Source organism: Leptinotarsa decemlineata, unplaced genomic scaffold (assembly GCF_025532065.1).
Source record: "Leptinotarsa decemlineata unplaced genomic scaffold, Ldec_3_MD MMD2_tig00000882_RagTag_RagTag, whole genome shotgun sequence".
NCBI classification, from domain to species: Eukaryota; Metazoa; Arthropoda; class Insecta; order Coleoptera; family Chrysomelidae; genus Leptinotarsa; species Leptinotarsa decemlineata.
In genome coordinates, this window is record NW_027412556.1 from 8,478,873 (window position 1) to 8,496,963 (window position 18,091).

At 34.8% G+C, this 18,091-nt stretch overlaps 1 protein-coding gene across 2 annotated transcripts; it reads left to right on the forward strand.

Annotated features, from left to right (window-relative positions):
• The first annotated feature begins 1,854 nt into the window (after window positions 1-1,854).
• LOC111509185 (uncharacterized) lies at window positions 1,855-13,954 on the forward strand. 2 transcript variants are annotated; one of them, XM_074174933.1, is made up of 3 exons: window positions 1,855-2,056; window positions 8,554-8,991; window positions 13,098-13,954. In XM_074174933.1, exons 2-3 carry the CDS (start codon window positions 8,625-8,627, stop codon window positions 13,856-13,858), a joined length of 1,128 nt encoding a protein of 375 aa, XP_074031034.1. In that variant the 5' UTR covers window positions 1,855-2,056; window positions 8,554-8,624; the 3' UTR covers window positions 13,859-13,954. The 2 variants fall into 2 exon arrangements, with proteins under 2 accessions (XP_074031034.1, XP_023020644.2); XM_023164876.2 differs by lacking the exon at window positions 1,855-2,056 and having other exon boundaries at window positions 8,115-8,991.
• Window positions 13,955-18,091: the final 4,137 nt, after the last annotated feature.

Below are 18,091 nucleotides of genomic sequence, written 5' to 3' on the forward strand. Positions count from 1 at the left end.
CTGAAATTCTATTGCGAAGCATCACGCAAAAATGTTATGCTACGATCACCATTGAATTTTATGTGCAGTAGCATCAATAAAATCTGTGAACATTGCGATATCCATTTCGACTCTCTGAAAGCCTTGGTATCATGTATCTACAATCAATTTCAATAATACTATAAATAACATTTGTATAAGTACTGCTACATTGCATGATTTGTAACTTTTTGTGTTTTATGTACTCAATTTTTCATTCCGCTTTTGAAATTCCACGTATACGAATATTTTATATATACTTTGTTTTAGCATTCACTTTTATACATTTCTATATTTTATTATTTTTAATAATTACTTCATATATACTCTGTAATAATAGCATTTCCTGTAACTGGGTACTCCTGTTGAAAATAAATCTCCGTGTTGATTTCAATACTCGATTTGAATTGATACTATTCACTTATTCAGTTCAAATTTACCAGTACATTTTTTGACCTTCGTTTATTCAATTGATTTTTATTTCAATTGATGTTCTCTCATTGCCTAGTTTTCAAGGAAGAAGCGGCTCTTATTTCACTCTCGTACTGAATCATCACCTTGTTCCTGGGAAAGAAAAGTTTTGGCTATCTACTTCTTCATCAATCTTATGCAGATTACACTAAACTGCTGGTTGACACTGGAAGTCACAGCATTCTGAAATTAACCTCTGATATTATACATTCAACTGTGAACTACGAACTGCCTTATAAAGTACTGTTCCCGAGTAGATAGAACTGGATCTTTTGGTTGAAGGAAATATTAAGAGCAGATAGTTGTTGGTTCTCAGATGGATCAAAAACACCTTCAGAATCTGGTGCAGGTATTTTTAGTCGCAGACATAGGACAGAGATATCAACCTACCTAGGGACCTATTCGAATGTATTTCAAGCGGAAATCTATGCTATTGAATTGTGTGCGGAGAGATTGGTAGATTCCAACCTCACACACAGGTCAATAAAAATTGTCTCGGACAGTCAAGCGGCGTTGAAATCTCTTGGCTCCTTCCGAGCAACATCTAAATTGATAATGAATTGCCAAAAACGACTCTCCTCGATAGGAAGGCTTAACACATTGTCTCTGGTCTGGATTCCTGGCCTTAATGGCTTGGAAGACGATGAGGATGCTAACTCCCTTGCAAAGGAGGGTACTGCAAGCAGCTTCATCGGACCAGAACCTGTCATTGGCATGACTTGAGGCTTTGCCAAACAAAGATTGAACACCTGGATGGCAAGAAGATGTATGGACTTCTGGCAGAATATTCCAGGATTGGCTCACTCCAAAACGTTTATTCACCCTCCGAAGCTTGATACCAAACAGTTGTTGGAATACAGTAGGGATGAACTACGATGTATAACAGGCCTTCTTACAGGTCACTGTCATTTGAATCATCATATGTAGAGACTCGGACTGTCGAAAACAGTGTGTATTGCCTCTGTTTGTAAAATGATGGAACAGCAGAGCACATACTTTGTGCACGCCTTGCTGGGGACCGAATCAGGTTTTTAGGGTTCGGCAGAGTCGTACTCTTACCACCTGACCTGAAAGACCACTCACCAAACAAACTAATCGGCTTCATTAGAAAGCTGGTACATTTGGTCAAGTTTGAATATGTGTGAGCCACAATACAACCTTGCGGGTTGCGGTGAAGGATCGAATAGACCCACTCACTTTTGACCTAACCCGGACACCATTTGTAGAGTATCACTGAATAGGATACGCCACTGTTTCTGGTTCATATCTTTCATATTTTTTTTATGCGTTTACAAAAAGATCGATTAGTTTTTTATTTGGAAAACTGGTCTGAAGGGTCATTATATTATTTATTCCAAGTGTGTATGTACATTAGTAATGTTCATTGATGAGTAAACCTTATTAGGGAAATGAATAGTTTTCTTTTTCCTCGAGTTTCCTCAGCTGAGTTCCCGAAGTAATTTACAGAGTAGAAGATTGGAAATAAAACCAAGCCAGGGGAATAGCAGTACGTGGACCAATGAAAGACGCTTTTGCAATGTTTGTGGTAGGCAAAACCACGAGACAAGTAAGTGCAATTTTCGTGATTATGTGTGCAACAAATGCGAAAAAAAGGTCATTTATCTCAGATGTGTCATCAAACTTAAAACAAAAAATTTGTCGGAAAAAACTTTTTTGTTGAAACAGATACCTCATTGGACAATGAAGAAGATTTCTTTCATATGCATAATGAGAAAATTGGTATTGATGAAAACCTCACACAGATATCGATGAAGGTGGAAAATAAGTGGATTACGTTCGAAGTCGATACCGGTTTTGCATTTCCTGCTATATGTGAGGAATTATATGAAAAAAAATTTGCGAATATAAAATTACATGCCACTGACCGTCATCTACGAGGTTATGTAGGGTATTCATTCTCGCCAGTGGGAAAACGTTATTTGAATTTTCTATACAATGATGAAATAGGAGTATTAGAAACATATGTGATTGAAATGGGTGGCCCTTCTTTACTAGGTTGAAACGGTTAAAAAAAATTGAATCTGGGAATTGTACCTTTGAATTTGAGTGACTGTGATGGCAAACTGACATCCCTTTGCGAAAAATATTCAGAAAATTTCAATAATGATTTAGGTTTATTAAACAACTTCACTTTGAGTCTTGCAGTGAGGCCAAATGCGACACCAAAATTTTTCAAACATAGGTCATTACCATATGCAATAAAAAGTAAAGTGGAACGTGAGATTGATAGATTGGTAGATCAGGGTATATTAAAACCAGTAGAATATTCAGAATGGGCAACCCCCATTGTACCAATACTAAAATATAATGGAACCATAAGGATATGTGGGGATTTTAAAATAACTGTTAACCCTGTGTTGGAGGCAGTCACTTACCCTCTACCAAAAATAAATGATTTGTTTGCCCAGTTGGAAGGTGGTGATAAATTTTCAAAGATTGATTTGAGCCAAGCATATCAGCAAATTGCGGTTACGGCGGACACTACAAAATTATTGACTGTATCAACGCATAAGGGGTTGTTTGGCTATACACGCCCCCCTTACGGAATCACTAGTGGGCCAAGTATCTTTCAGAAAATTGTTGAAAATCTATTAATGAATATTCCTGGGGTAGTGGTATTTATTAACGACATTTTAATATCGGGAGCAAATGATACAGATCATTTGAGAAACTTAGAATTAGTGTTCAAAATTATAAAAGAAAATGGTTTGAGGATACAAAAAGAAAAATGTGTATTTTTTCAAGAAAAAATCGAGTATTTAGGTCATGTCATTGATAAACGTGGTCTGCACGAATCAGAAAAAAATGTTGAGGCTATCAAACTTGCGGCAGCACCCAAAATATAACAGAACTGAAATCATTTTTGGGGATGGTCACATTTTATATAAAATTCACACCTAATGCAGCACGAATTCTACAACCACTGTATAATTCTGTTTAAAAAAAATCTGTTTTAAAATCTGTTTTTCCGTTAACCAGCTGTTGCACCCCTACGAACGACAACCCTCAGAAATCGAAACTTGTGCGAGCTAAGGATTAACGAGGTCTTATCTTTTAACGTTTGATTCCTAACACGGGTTGGACGATAGCAAGTGAATATCGATCGTTTAGACTAGGACTTGAACCACCGACCAACACGGCAGTCAATTCGAGTGAGTGAACAAAGCACCCACGCCGAACCGCTTGGCTATCGACCGACCAAATTCATTAAAAAAATACGACATTCCTCTGAAAACAAGATTGACAAAATGCATTTAGAAAAAATAAAAGAGCAAATTATTTCAGATAGGGTTTTGGCCCACTACGACCCCAAAGAAATTAAAACTCATCATGGAGGCAAGTTCTCATGGGCTAGCAGCAGTAGTAAGTCATCCAAATTAAAAAAAATAACCATACAGCCCTATAGCGTTCGCATCTTGAGTATTAACGGACGGAGAAAAGAGATACAGTCAGTTAGATAAGGAAGCCCTCGCTATCAAATGGGGGGTGGATAAAAAAAAATCCACTCATTGCAGCAAATAAACTGCAAAGATGGGTTTATTTTCTGCTAGCATATGATTTCGATATCCACTATGTAAAATCAGAAAATAATATAGCGGATGTGTTGTCAAGGTTGCCACTACAATATTTCCAATCGGATTTTCAGAATGAACTATGTACAAGAGTTCTCACCTATAACTTATAGAGAAATTAGATTGGCCAGTGGTAGGGATCCAATATTGTCTAAAATAATCTATTATGTGAGACAGGGTTGGCCAAATTCCAAATTACCTGTAGAGTTGTTACCATTTATCATGCGTAAAAACGAACTTTCTGTAGAGCAGGGTTGCCTCGTGTAGGGATACAAAGTGGAAATTCAGCAGAAATTACGAAATATGATTTTATCAGAATTGCATAATTAACACATGTGAATAATGAAAATTAAATTTGTTTGCCCGATCATATTTATGTTGGCCTTCTATTAATGATAATATCAACATTGGTGAAAAATTCAGTAGAAATCCAGAAAAAAGTACACTAAAACCATGGGAATATACCAAAGAATGTTGGTCTAGGTTACATATTGACATTTTTGGTCTATTATATAATAACTATTTTTTTGCATTGATAGATTCAACTTCAAAACGGATTGAATGTTATAAAATTAAAAACGTTACTTCTTCAACCACAACTGATAGATTGAGAGATATTTTCTCTAGATTTGGATTGCCAAAAGTTATCGTGAGCGAATATGGTCCACAATTGACTTCAGAAGAGTTTTCCCATTATTTAAAATTGAATGAAATAAAACACATAACAACTGCTGCTTATCACCCTCAGAGCAATGGGACTGCTGAGAATGCAATTGAATTAATGGAAAATGCCAGTATTAGTATGAAATCCGAAAATCCAGAAGCGAACCTAAATTCCATTATCATTCGTTTTTTATTCACATATAGAAATACCGAACATAAAACTACTGGAGAATGTCTAGCAAAAATGTTATAATGGGAGAAAATTAAGATCACTATTAGATTTATTGTTTCCAGCGAGTCATGAGATAGTCGAAGAAAAACAGCAGAATCAAGTAAACAATTTCAAGGGGCATAGAAATGTGAGTTTTAAAGTGGGAGGTGATATACCAATGAAAGAATATAGTAGTGGCAATAAACCTATTTGGGTTCCCGGTACAGTGTGTAGTATTTTGCGAGATAGAAATCATATAGTAAAAAATCAGAACACGAACTTGAAGTACAAGAAACATATAGATCAACCATTGGCAGATAAAAATAACAAATGTCATAACACAGGAAACAAAACTTCTAACAGTAATTCATTTCTTTCATTGCTTTCGGATGCTGCATATGACATTCAACATAATAATGGGAAATATCTTCGATCGCCTAATATTCTCAGTTCAAATGATGTAACAATCAGTTCAGAAGTGAATCTAGCTCAAGATGAACTCTCTTCTATCTCTGCGGACAGCTCTTCACGAAACTTGAGATCTCGAAAACAAATCAAACAACCAGATATATTTTTTCCGTCGTGAACATCTGTTTACAGGGAAGGATGATGTAATGTATTATTGAATAGGATACGCCACTGCTTTTGTTTCAAATATTTATTATTGTCTTTTTATGCGTTAACAAAAAGATCGAATAGTTTTTTTTTTTTTTGGGAAACTGGTCTGAAGGGTCATTATAATATTTATTTCAAGTGTGTTTGTACATTAGTAATGTTCATTGATGAATTAACCTTATTCGGGAAATGAATGGGTTTTCTTTTTCCTCGAACGTACATATCACCATTGATTGTTGAAAAATCAGGCATATCCTTTTCTCACAATCCGCCACTGAGAAGAGTTTCCTTGGAATTCACTTTAAGAAGGGATTCGTTGTTACCAACCTGGATATTGCTAATTCCATGAAAGGGTTTGTGTTTGTAAACTGTAGGATTCTTGTGATGATTCCACGGTTTTCAGCACATTAAAACCAATTAACAAAATTAACTTTCGGGTAATTAGAGAAACTCAATTTATTTTGAGATGTTTCCGTTTCGGTTAGATTGAATTCTGAATGACGCACGTAAAAAAGTAATGCTAATGCTCTGAACGAAACAATTGTTTGAGGTATTCTGAAATGAAAAGCATAAGTGAGAAGTTATAATAATGTTGATTTATTGAATGAATGACAATGAAGTCGACCTATTTTTTCGATTCCTCATATTGTTTACTGGAAGGAAGTTATTAAAGGTGGGAAGTTTTCAAATTGACACCCTGTATTACCCTTTTTGTAACACAAATTTATCAGTTGAGCTAGTGATATCGATACATATTTATGCATATGTTTTATTTACCATACTTTTGATTCCTCAATGTCTTTTTTATCAACTAAACTTGGGTACATTGACATTCCATTTTCAAAATGATGAAGAACATAAATAAAAGTAGAGATTGTTGGCTTTCTTTCCGTTATCACTTATTTCGGTGTATATTCACTAAAACTCGGATTGCAATATAGTTTGAGCATTTAAGATTTTAGACCCTTTGTCTCCTATACCTTCGAAATCAGTTCTTTCTAGGAATCATTTTACCTCTACTTGGGTATTGTCAAATAGTAACAATGAATGTTCATAAAATATACAGGATAGCAATATTTCGAAGTTATTCTCGTAAAAGTATAGCTTTATGACCAGGAATTCAGTTTGTCCAAACATTCGAAACTAGAAGGACTTATGAATTTTTAAGTGAACTATTGTTGTGAAGAAAAAGATGGGTGAGTTATTTATTCTATTTTCTATATCATTCAGAAAGTGAATTCATTTCAAATGTCGTATTTCATTATACACAGCAGTTATAACACGAGTTTTCAAAACTCGTAATGTTTAAAAAGTAAATCAAGATATCTTGATTTACTTTTTAAACAGTATGAGTTTTGAAAAACATAAATGATAAAATTGAGTAGATGAATTAGAAATTTATCACAGAAATTATTTAATATTAGTTGGGTTGGTTAGGATAATGGCAGAGAGAAAATGAGAAAGAATAAGTAATAGGTAAGTCATGAGTAATAAAGTAGTGATAGAGGAGTGTATATCAGATGAAAATGAAATGCATTGTATTGTTTTCCAGAATAAAACTTTTAATGCTTCATTTGTAATTCGCAATTTTTGTTATATGGTCAACTTTAAGAGGTGATATATTGTATATATAATGAAATCTTAATCTTTGCGTATAACTCTTTCTGAATTTGGGTATTCTGATGAATTTTTTACATCCACTGAAGACATTGATGGAAATATATTGGATGATACGTTTCAGGAACAAGCACATGAACAGCAAAAAAAGTGAGTTATTCACTGATTCTCGTTTGAAACATTCAATTTCATAAAAACATTTCGCGTCGCTTCCATATGGAGATGAAATACCAAATAAGTACCTACTACTAAGAAGCTTTCAAAACCAAAATGAAGAAGCTCATATTGTCAGATGAAATTATTGTTAATCTTTGTCTATAATTTCAGAAAACCATTGAATACCTAGTTTACTTTAAAACTAATATTATCAATCACTATTATGATGTTATTCTGAAAATAATGTTGAGCTGATTATACCTGTAATATTAATTTTAAATAACTATTATATACTTACCTCATACCAATTTCTGTACAATATTTGCTGATCACTTGTCTTACTAATCTATGAATCTATAAACTGTATAAACTTTAGGCATATTTCCTGGATGCTCTTCACGAAGTGCAAAACACAAGCATTCTTTGCTCAGTTTGTATTCTTACTGATCGATGAAATACAATAATAGTTAGATACATGTATGCGAATGCAAATGAATGATATAAGGACTGAATGTAATAACGCCTAACAAACATGTATTGTGTGATATTCTATTCAGATGAATAAGCTAATTTGAAATTCACTAGTTCTGACTTCCATTTTCTACTATAGAAAATGATTTGAAATCCCTGAAACAACTAAAAAAGAAGAATTGACAATGAATAGCTGAAAATAACAATTATAATAAACAAAATGAACCTGAAATGAAATAATAGTGAAATAAAATACAAGTAAATTAGAATAATTGAACAAAAATAAATAAAAATGAAGAAATGAAAAAAAAATAAATAGAAAGAAAAAGTTGAGAGATTCCAAGTCACGTTAGTTCACGACGTTTCGATTGTTAGTATCTGCAATCGTCTTCGGGTGATGACTGGGACGTGACAATCGAAAGGTCGTGACTTGGAATCTCTCAACTTTTTATTTTTATTTTCTTTTTTCATTTCTTTATTTTTATTCATTTTTGTTCAATTATTCCATTTTACTTGTATTTTATTTCACTATTATTTCATTTCAGGTTTATTTTGCTCAATATAATTGTTATTTTCAGCTATTCATTATTAATTCTTCTTTTTCAGTTGTTACAAGGATTTAAAATCATTTTATATAGTAGACAATGGAAGTCCGAACTAGTGGAATTCATCATGAAACATTGTCAATCACCTTCAAACAAGCTAATTTGAATTTGAACTATCATTATTACTTTTCAGATAACAGAACGGAAGAAACTTTGGTTCAGTTGCTGGTCAAACAACTGAGTTGTCAATCCTGCTCCTCCCAGATGTCCCCTCCGCTAATTCAGTGTTGTTATGGTCATCACGAATGTAGTAGATGTATTGAAAGATCTGAAGAATGCTACACTTGCAATACAATCAGAATAGCTAAGAGAGATCATTTTTTGGAAAAACTGTGTTTCAACACAATATTGAAATGTTCCTTCGCCACTGAAGGTTGTATTTTCTCAGACAAGGCATTGCAGGTTGCAGCACATGAATTTGTTTGCACATTCAAAGTCAAACAATCCATTGCAAATGGCGCATATAACACAGTAGGAGGAGTTGTAGATCAGCCTTCTGAGTTAGAAGACGGGTATCATTCGAGAACTGTGGAAGAGGGTCCTAGCAAACCGAAGGCTGGAGGTGGGAAAAGTGAGTTATTCAATTTTTTGAAAAAATTCTACCAGTGTTTTCATTTCAACATAGGCTGAAAAGTCCTGGGCCTACGTAGGGGTCGGCAAGACAAGAATTCTTGTCTCGATAACAACTTTTAGTCTTGTCTTGAGAAAAAATCAAGATATTTGAAAAAATCCCATCTTGACGTTTTCTTGACGTCTTATATCTTCAAAATCTTGAAATTTTTTGATTACCCGGTCTAGTGATTCCCGAACGCAAAATTTATGTGCAGTTGCATGCTGTATTTCATTTAGTTAAGTAGGTAGGTAGGTAGGTCTAAAGTGAATGGGTCTATTCCACCCTCCACCGCAACCCACAAGGGTTTATTGTGGCTCACACCTAGTCACACTCAGCCAAATAAACCCAGCTTCTTAACGAAGCCGAATAGTTTGTATGGTGAGTGGTGTTTCAGGTTAGATGGTGAGAGTACGGATCTGCCGAACTCAAAAAACCTGACTCGGTCCCCAGCGGGGTAGGCACAAAGTATATGCTCTATTGTTTCATCATTTTTTCAGACAGAGGCGACACACACTGTCTTCCGACAGTCCAAGTCTCTGCATGTGATGATTCAAATGACAGTGACCTGTAAGAAGGCCTGTTAGACATCGTAGTTCATCCCTATTGTAGTCCAACAACTGTTTGGAATCAAGCTTCGAAGGATGAATAAACACCTTGGAGTGAGCCAATCCTGGAAGATTCTGCCAAAAGTCCATAAATTTTCTTGCCATCCAGGTGTTGAGTGTTTGTTTGGCAAAGCCCAAATTGATGCCAATGACAGGTTCTGGTCCAATGAAGCCGCTTGCAGCGCTCTCCTTTGCAAGAGAGTCAGCAGCTTCATTGACTTCCAGGTCAGTATGGCCAGGAATCCAGACCAGAGAAAATCTGTTGAGCCTTCCTATCGAGGAGAGTCATTTTTGGCAGTTTGCTATCAATTTAGACGTTGTTTGGTAGGACCAAAGAGTTTCCAACGCCGCTTGACTGGCCGAGAATATTTTTATTGACTTGTGACTGAGGTTGGATTTATCCAATCTCTTCGCACACAATTCAATAGCGTAAATTTCCGCTTGAAATACAGCCGCAAAGGTTTCTAATCCAGTCATTTAAGCTTAAATTAGGTAAGAATCTCGGAATTCGAGATACCCAGCTGTAAGTCTGTAAATACTTGTATATTGACACCCTGGAAGTTGTCTCAAAACCTACATATGGTAGGGTGTAAGCAACTATTAAATTTCAAGGTCAAAGGTCACAAAAATAGGTTTTTTGCGCTTTTTTTGGAAATATCTCATTTCCTATGGGTTTTTTGCTATTTGTATTTTTATTATCAATATTGTAGAATACAAAATTCTCTACAAATTTTGTTTGAAAAAATTTTTCATACGGTGAACCGTTTTCGAGATAGAGGGTGGAGAGCGCGCGGTCACAGCATCACTTCAGGTCAACCGGTGCCTCTGATCGAAAACGCGCCATGTGTAGTTGATGAACTATCGATAAATCGATGATTATAAATATTTGTCAATTTTTATTAACTATTATATTATATTTTATCATTTTCTTCATGCATTAAATCTATATCTATCCAATAATACTGATAACCGTTTACTAAAATTAAAAAATAATTAAGAGAAAAACATTAAGTGGCTGTGACACAACTTCTGCGCTTTTTAAAAAAGGAAAAAAATCATTTTTGAAAGTTTTTGAGGAACTGACAAATTTGGATGAACTGGCTGCAGCATTTGAGGAAGAAAATTGTTCGGCCCAGAGATTATTAGAGAGTGGAACTCAAACCTTATTGGCAGTCTATAATGCTCCGAAATCTGTGAAAAGTCTCGATCATCTTCGTTATATGCATTACGTCAAGTCTACAAAACTTAATAAACCTGTGCAGCTTTCGAATATTCCACCAACAAGTGCAGCTGCTCATCAACATTTCAACCGTGTATATTATCAAGTTCAAACTTGGTTGGGACATGATTTGGAACCCCAGGTATGGGGTTGGGCAATGCGAAACGATTTTCTGGACCCTATCATGACAATTTTACCACCTGCTCCAGAAGATTTGCTAAATACAATTTTCTGCAACTGCAAGAGTGGTTGTGGTTCGCGATGCGGATGCAGGAAAGCGGGCTTGCAATGCTCTTTAGCTTGTGGCCAATGTAATGGGCAAGCTTGTCTCAATGATCTACCATATCAGAGCGACATTAACGAAGATGGAACCTTTGACCCCGAAATCATGGAAGAACTTGAGACAAATGTCGTTGAAGACGATAATGAAGACCAGTTTGAAATTTACCAGCAGCCAGAAGACGACGATGAAGAGGAAGAAAATGATTAAAATTATAAATTGTAGTTTTTGTACCCTTCATTCCATTTCTTTACTTTCAATAAAAATAAATGTATTCGATGATATTTTTTAATAAAAAGATTAATTCATAATTTATTTGTTTTTTTCCATCATGTAAGAAGTTATAAATATTAATTAGGTTAAAATTCAAATGTAATTTCTATATTTTCATTAACAATTCTGCAATTACATGCGCAGGTAAGTGTTGTTAAATAAATTAATACTGAATAAAAAGTGAATAAGTTAAAAAAAAATGATAAAATATAATATAATAGTTAATGAAAATTGATAAATATTTATAATCATTGATTTATCGATAGTTCATCAACTATATATGGCGCGTTTTCGACCGGAGGCACCGGTTGACCTGAAGTGATGCTGTGACGCGCGTGCTCTCCGCCCTCTATTTCGAAAACGGTTCACCGTATAAAAAATTTTTCAAACAAAATTTGTAGAGAACTTTGTATTCTACAATATTGATAATGAATACAAATAGCAAAAAACCCCTAGGAAATGAGATATTTCCAAAAATAGCGCAAAAAACCGATTTTTGTGACATGTGACCTTGAAATTTAATAGTTGCTTACACCCTACCATATGTAGGTTTTGAGACAACTTTTAGGGTGTCAATATACAAGTATTTACAGACTTACAGCTGGGTATCTCGAATTCCGAGGTGAACTTACTATAATGACTGGACTATTCTAGGCAGGTAGATAACTCCTGGGTCTGTGACCCAACTATTTGCTCCTAATATTTCCTTCTCCCGTAGGATCCAGTCCTCTCTACTCGGGAATAGTACTTTATAAGGCAATTATCAGTTGGAGGCATAACGTCAGAAGTCATTTCCAGTAGGCTGTGACTTTCAATGTCAACCAACAGCCTGTTGCACTCTGCATTGAATCAATTGATTTGTGCAATTGCCAATGCGCACAAGTCTGTATGCAGTCCGTCTAGCCTCTTCCAGAAAAATGTGGAGAGGAGGTAGATCTAGAAGGATCTCTATGGCTTTTGGGGCGTGTGTTCTACCACAAGCCTTCAATCAGTATCACTGATACAAAAATGTGCAACACGATGCATATGTAAAGCCAAGTCTATGGATTCTTATCGGCCTCTTTTTGCTTCTTACAGAATCCTGACTGTGGTCTCCTCATTTATATATGGGACAATCTGCTTTCTCTTTAAAAATGGGAACTTGTTCACCAATTCAGACGAGACAATGTATCAAACCAGGCAAAGATTCGGCATCGAATTACCGCTGCCTTCTTCGACCCTAGTTAAAGATTCAAAAAATATTCTAAAAATGTTCAATCACCTTCCCCAAGCTTCAGGAACTATTAATGACCTTAGCGCTCATAAGAAAGAGTTGAAAGACTTGCTTTCTGTGAGCCCTTATTATAGCTTAGCAGAATTCTACGATGATAATTTTATTTGAGTATGACCAACTGTAATATCGACGGTATTCCATTGATTTGATTCATCCCAGTTTGAATTGATTTATTTCATTTTATTGACCATGTTTTTATATCTTGAACGTTTTTATTATTATTATTAACATGTCTCTTTTCAGTTCATGTTATAACCTACTTTTAGTGGTTTTACTTTTGTGACTTCATTTTCGCACAAGACTCTGTTAATATTTTTAATTTTGATAGCGCCATCTATGTGTTAGGCCCGAGACTTCTCAGTCCAGGTGGAACTTTATCTGATTATTGAAATATTTTTCAACGATTTTTCGTAGATTCGTCTGGAGAATTGCTGGAAGACATTGTAGCATCTACATTAGAATGTCCGGTTTGCTTGACCAGAATTTTGCCTCCGATAACAGAGTGTCACAACGGTCATAGGATTTGTATCGATTGTTACCACAGAATTGAAAATTGTCCTGTATGTCGAGGCCCAAAATGTCTTGGTACCAACGAATTCTTGATGCAAATATTCGATAAGCTGGAAATAAGTTGCAAAAACTCTGGAAACGGCTGCCATATCCGTCAAAAAGGACCATCCATTGTAGATCATGAAATGTCATGTGCCTTCGTTTTCGAACCGTGTCCATTGACAAACGGTCACGGATGCAAATGGATAGGTTTGCAGACTGACCTCATAGATCATTGCAAAATAAATCATTCTGACGTGATCAGTTTGAAAAGTGAAAGTGAGTGGAAAACTTACAATTTCAATCCGCATCTAAAGTATTTCCATCTCATTTATGTACATGGTGTCCTATTCAAATGTTGTTGGCAGATGTTTAAAGGATTGAAGATATTTTATTTGAAACACTTAAATATTGGGAGCGTGAAACGATACAATTTTGATATGAAAATATTGATGACTGAACGTGGTTGTGTAGCTCACCTTTCCGGAGGTTTTTCTCATCCTGTGAAAAGTCTCAGTATTCCGATTACGACTAGGAGCTATATACGTATAAATCAATCAATTATTCCGAATCTTTGTGACAGTGATGGGTTTCTTTCCTATGCTGTAACAATCAATGAATGCTGAAAAGATTCGAATGTTCCGAAATCTCGATAATCAATTATTTTCATAGAACCTGTTGGCATGTATTTTGAAATTTTAATAAATATTGAAAACAACGTAGCACTTGTCTTTTTTTTTCGGATTAGTTCAACATTATTCACATATCATTCACAAAGAATCAACTTTCATTGAAAAGAAAAACTTTGCATTTATGAAAGTGTCCTGTGGAAATATTTTTATAACTTGAGATTGAATTTTCCGACGTGACTGAGAATCGCACGAACTTGGCCCTCACCTCATTTGAAAGATTGATTGACCATTAGCTTGACAGCTATGTCGGTTTCATAATAGTATATTATGCAACGATCATGTAATGATGGTTATTAAGACACGAGCATTAACCGGGATACGAAACGAGCCGAAGGCGAGTTTTGTATGGTATATCCGAGTGTATTAATAACCATTACATGAGAGTTGCATACGCTTTTTTTTCTAAACCCGATAAATAATGAAAAACTATAAATATTATATTTGCATTGAACACATTTACAGTAATTTACTCATATTTTTTAAAAAAAACACAAACTTAATGGTATTATCATAGATATATGGAAACTATAAAGATTCTAATTATATTTATATTGAATATAACAACTGTAATTAATCTGATCTTTTAAAAATATTGGAGTCGATGGTATTCCTTCTATATCGCTGTTTTCAGACATTTTGATAATATAGGTAGGTAATATGAAAACTGATTTTGACAAATAAAGCAATTAGTTACTCAGGTTAGAATCTAAGACAAACACAGGAACAGGATTCTGGATTGAAAAATTATGGGTTTCTATTGGTTGATAATCTGTATCGTTATGAAAAGTCTGTATCATAATGGATATCATTATGAAACGGATTCTGGTCATATAAGTGTATTGTTAGAGTACGGGTGTAGAAAAATACATTTTTGCCTTTTTCAATCATGACGTAACAATTTCACTACTGATTATCAAGGGAAAATAAGAAAGGAACTGTGAATGAGGACAATATGTTGATAGATGATTTTTTAAACATTATTTTTTCATAACTACAAAATTGTATTAAAGTATTGTAGTATAAGTATTGTATGTATTTATAGTTAGTAAGTGATTCATTGGTTCCACATTTACCTACCAATTTAGACGTGGCTCGGTAGGAGCCAAGAGTTTCCAACGCCGCTTGACTCTCCGAGAATATTTTTATCGATTTGTGTATGAGGTTGGATTTTTCCAATCTCTCCGCACACAATTCATCAGCGTAAATTCCCGCTTGAAATACAGTCGCATAGGTTCCTAGGCTGCGACTGAAAACACATGCACTGGAAGGTGTTTTTGATCCATTTGTGAACCAACAACTATCAGCTCTTAATAATTCCTTCTCCCGGAGGCTGCAGTCCTCTCTACTCGAGGAAGTACTTTATGAGGCAGTTCTCAGTTGACAGTTGGAGGCATAAAGTCAGAAGTCATTTTCAGAAAGCTGTGACTTCCAGTGTCAACCACCAGTCTGTTGCACTCTACATTAAATGGATTTGTGCAACTGGCAATGTACACAAGTCTATATGCAGTCCATCTAGCCTGTCTCTTCAGAAAAATGTGGAGGGGAGGTAGATCTAGAACGATTTCCATGGCCGCTGAAGGTACTGGTGGTATCACTGATGGCCTGACAAGCCTGTCTCTTTGAGACATCTCCTTTATATCGGCAGAGACTAGCCGAACACACACTCTCTTATTGACGATAACTCCGCATGAGACATGCCTGACAGTTTCATCTTCCTGTTCACACATCCTGCATAGAGGTGTGTTTACTATCCCCATATTATGGAGGTGTTTTCTTAGTTGACAGTGGTCAGTCAGAAATCCTACTGTTAAGCGTAGATTTTTCCTGGTCATCGCCAGATATTTCTTCGGCGCCAGCTTCCCAGGGTCGCCTAAGGTGGTCCTGGCAAGATTGCATCCTTTGATTCCTTCCCATCTTCAGGGATTGAGCATGGATGTGACGATGGGCTAGTTCCGCAATTGTCGAAGTCATCAAGCGGTAGGTGTCACTGGGTCCTAAAATTCTTAGTCCAGCCGCTTCCACTGTTATAATTAATGTCTTATTATGATTGTACTACTGTCCTTCCACACTTTTCTTAATTATTTCTTCCTTTGTACGAATATGAGCCTCTTTGCAGTGCATATACAGCTATTGGATATTTTTCCTTGAGTAGGGTGATATCACTTTATAGTTCTGCTTTGTTGATTTTTGTCGTGATATCTACATTTCCTTCAATGTTATCGATCTTCACTTGATCGATATTGATTTTACGGTTTTTCATGAGCTCCACTTCACAATGCTATAGTGGTATAATATAGAACTATATAGTTGACCGCATCATACTATAGTATAACATACTATATATACTGAGTATAGTATACGAATGCTATACATAAGTATGCGGATAGTATAGTAGAGTATAACCTCCCCATTCGTTAATACATATAGTATAATACTATATTGTACTATACTTCAGTACTATAGTATACTATATCCACAGGCGCGGACGCTATATTATTGTAGATCATAGTACTGGAGTACAAATTTGTGTGAATATTAAAATATTTCATTACAATTATCTTGTGGCTGCGACACAGAAACCTGTATTTCAACCTGTTTCAACCGACGCAAAAGAAATCGGATATAGAGAATCCGAAATTGGGAATGCGAACATTTGCAATATCCCTATATTATACTATAGTATACCTAAATACTCCAAGTATCAAAGTTATAAATTAGGTATATCTAAGTATAGGTATATCTAGGTATATATAAGTATATTTCGACTAGAATATCACCTTGCGATTATTTGATAACATCTGGGTAAGTTTCTGGTAAGTTTTCAACATAATATAATAATATAATGATAATAATATTCATTTGCCAAAAACAACTCCAGTAACCAATGTCAATAGTACGAATAAATAAAGGGTTTGCCATATAAAGCATTGCTTTTATTCTGATTAGAAAAGAAGAGAATGAAAGTTGTCACTTAATACACATCAGTGATATATACTAACAGTCTTCAGTCAATAGAAATAATATTTTTAAAAAATGATCTCATTTGATTGAAAGAGATAAGTATTTTCAGGTACAAATTTGTGTACAAAAAATGTGGGAATTTTCCAGAAGGTATACTATAGCACGTAAATAGTGTATAAACTATACTATGATATAGAATATAGTATAGTATTATACTGAAGTAAAGGGTACTATAATAATAAATTATATAGTTCATACTATAGCATTTTGTAGTATACTGAGGGGTGTTTCAGATGAAGATAGAGAACTGGAGGTCATTTTGTCAGCTGTCAAGTATTTAATTTGGCATTTCAACATGAATAGGCTGACGCCTGATCAACGCTTAAAAATTGTTCCAATTTATTTTGAAAATCATGAATCTGTTTTTTTCAAGAACAAAACACAAGTACTACAGGAAAATTTTGTCTGTTTTTTTCAAGAACAAAACACAAGTACTACAGAAAAATCCTGAAGGTGCTCTGAGAGCGGTGCCTATTCGAAATACGAATCGCCGCGAATTATCATCGAGAATTAGACATCCAGATTAGACTACGTCCGAGATAGCCGTGGCGGTCATATGTCAGAAGTCATATTTAAATTATAATGCCAGAAAATTTATATTTCGAATGAGGTAAATTTCATGTCAATTTAAAAATTCACCTTTTTTCCATTCCATTTCAAAGTTCTATATCTTAATAAAAAAAAAACACCCTTATATACTATACTCAGTATACTATATTCTATATACCTATAGGTAGTAGGTAGGTAGTCTTTGCTGTCTTGTTTGAAACAAAATTACTAAACCATTGAGGTACGCAGCATGCAAAAAGACATTGATTCCAATGTTTCGACACTTTTTATTGTCATCATCAGGGAAACGTGAGCGAAAATATGTGTATTTGATATTGCCTAAGTTTTGATGAAACTCCTTACATTGTTCACGAGGTTGTATGCAAATGGTGAAAAAAAAACATCAAATATATGTTCAACAAAATATTTTATAAAGTTGATTATACAATCTTTGTAATAGATTAAAATAATATTACAATGAAAACACTCTTGAAACTTCCAGTCGATATTTGAAATAAGTTGTTGATGTTGCAATTTAATATGACACGTGACAGAATAACGGAAATATTCGAATGTTGAAGTTGATGGACGCTTGTT

What these genes read in the sequence shown, in the direction of transcription:
- LOC111509185 (XM_023164876.2), top strand. Translation starts at nt 8,460, where the DNA reads ATGGAAGTCCGAACTAGTGGAATTCATCATGAAACATTGTCAATCACC. An exon ending in GAAGGCTGGAGGTGGGAAAA is followed by an intron (nt 8,992 to 13,097) that starts GTGAGTTATTCA and finishes GATTTTTCGTAG; the next exon opens with ATTCGTCTGGAGAATTGCTG.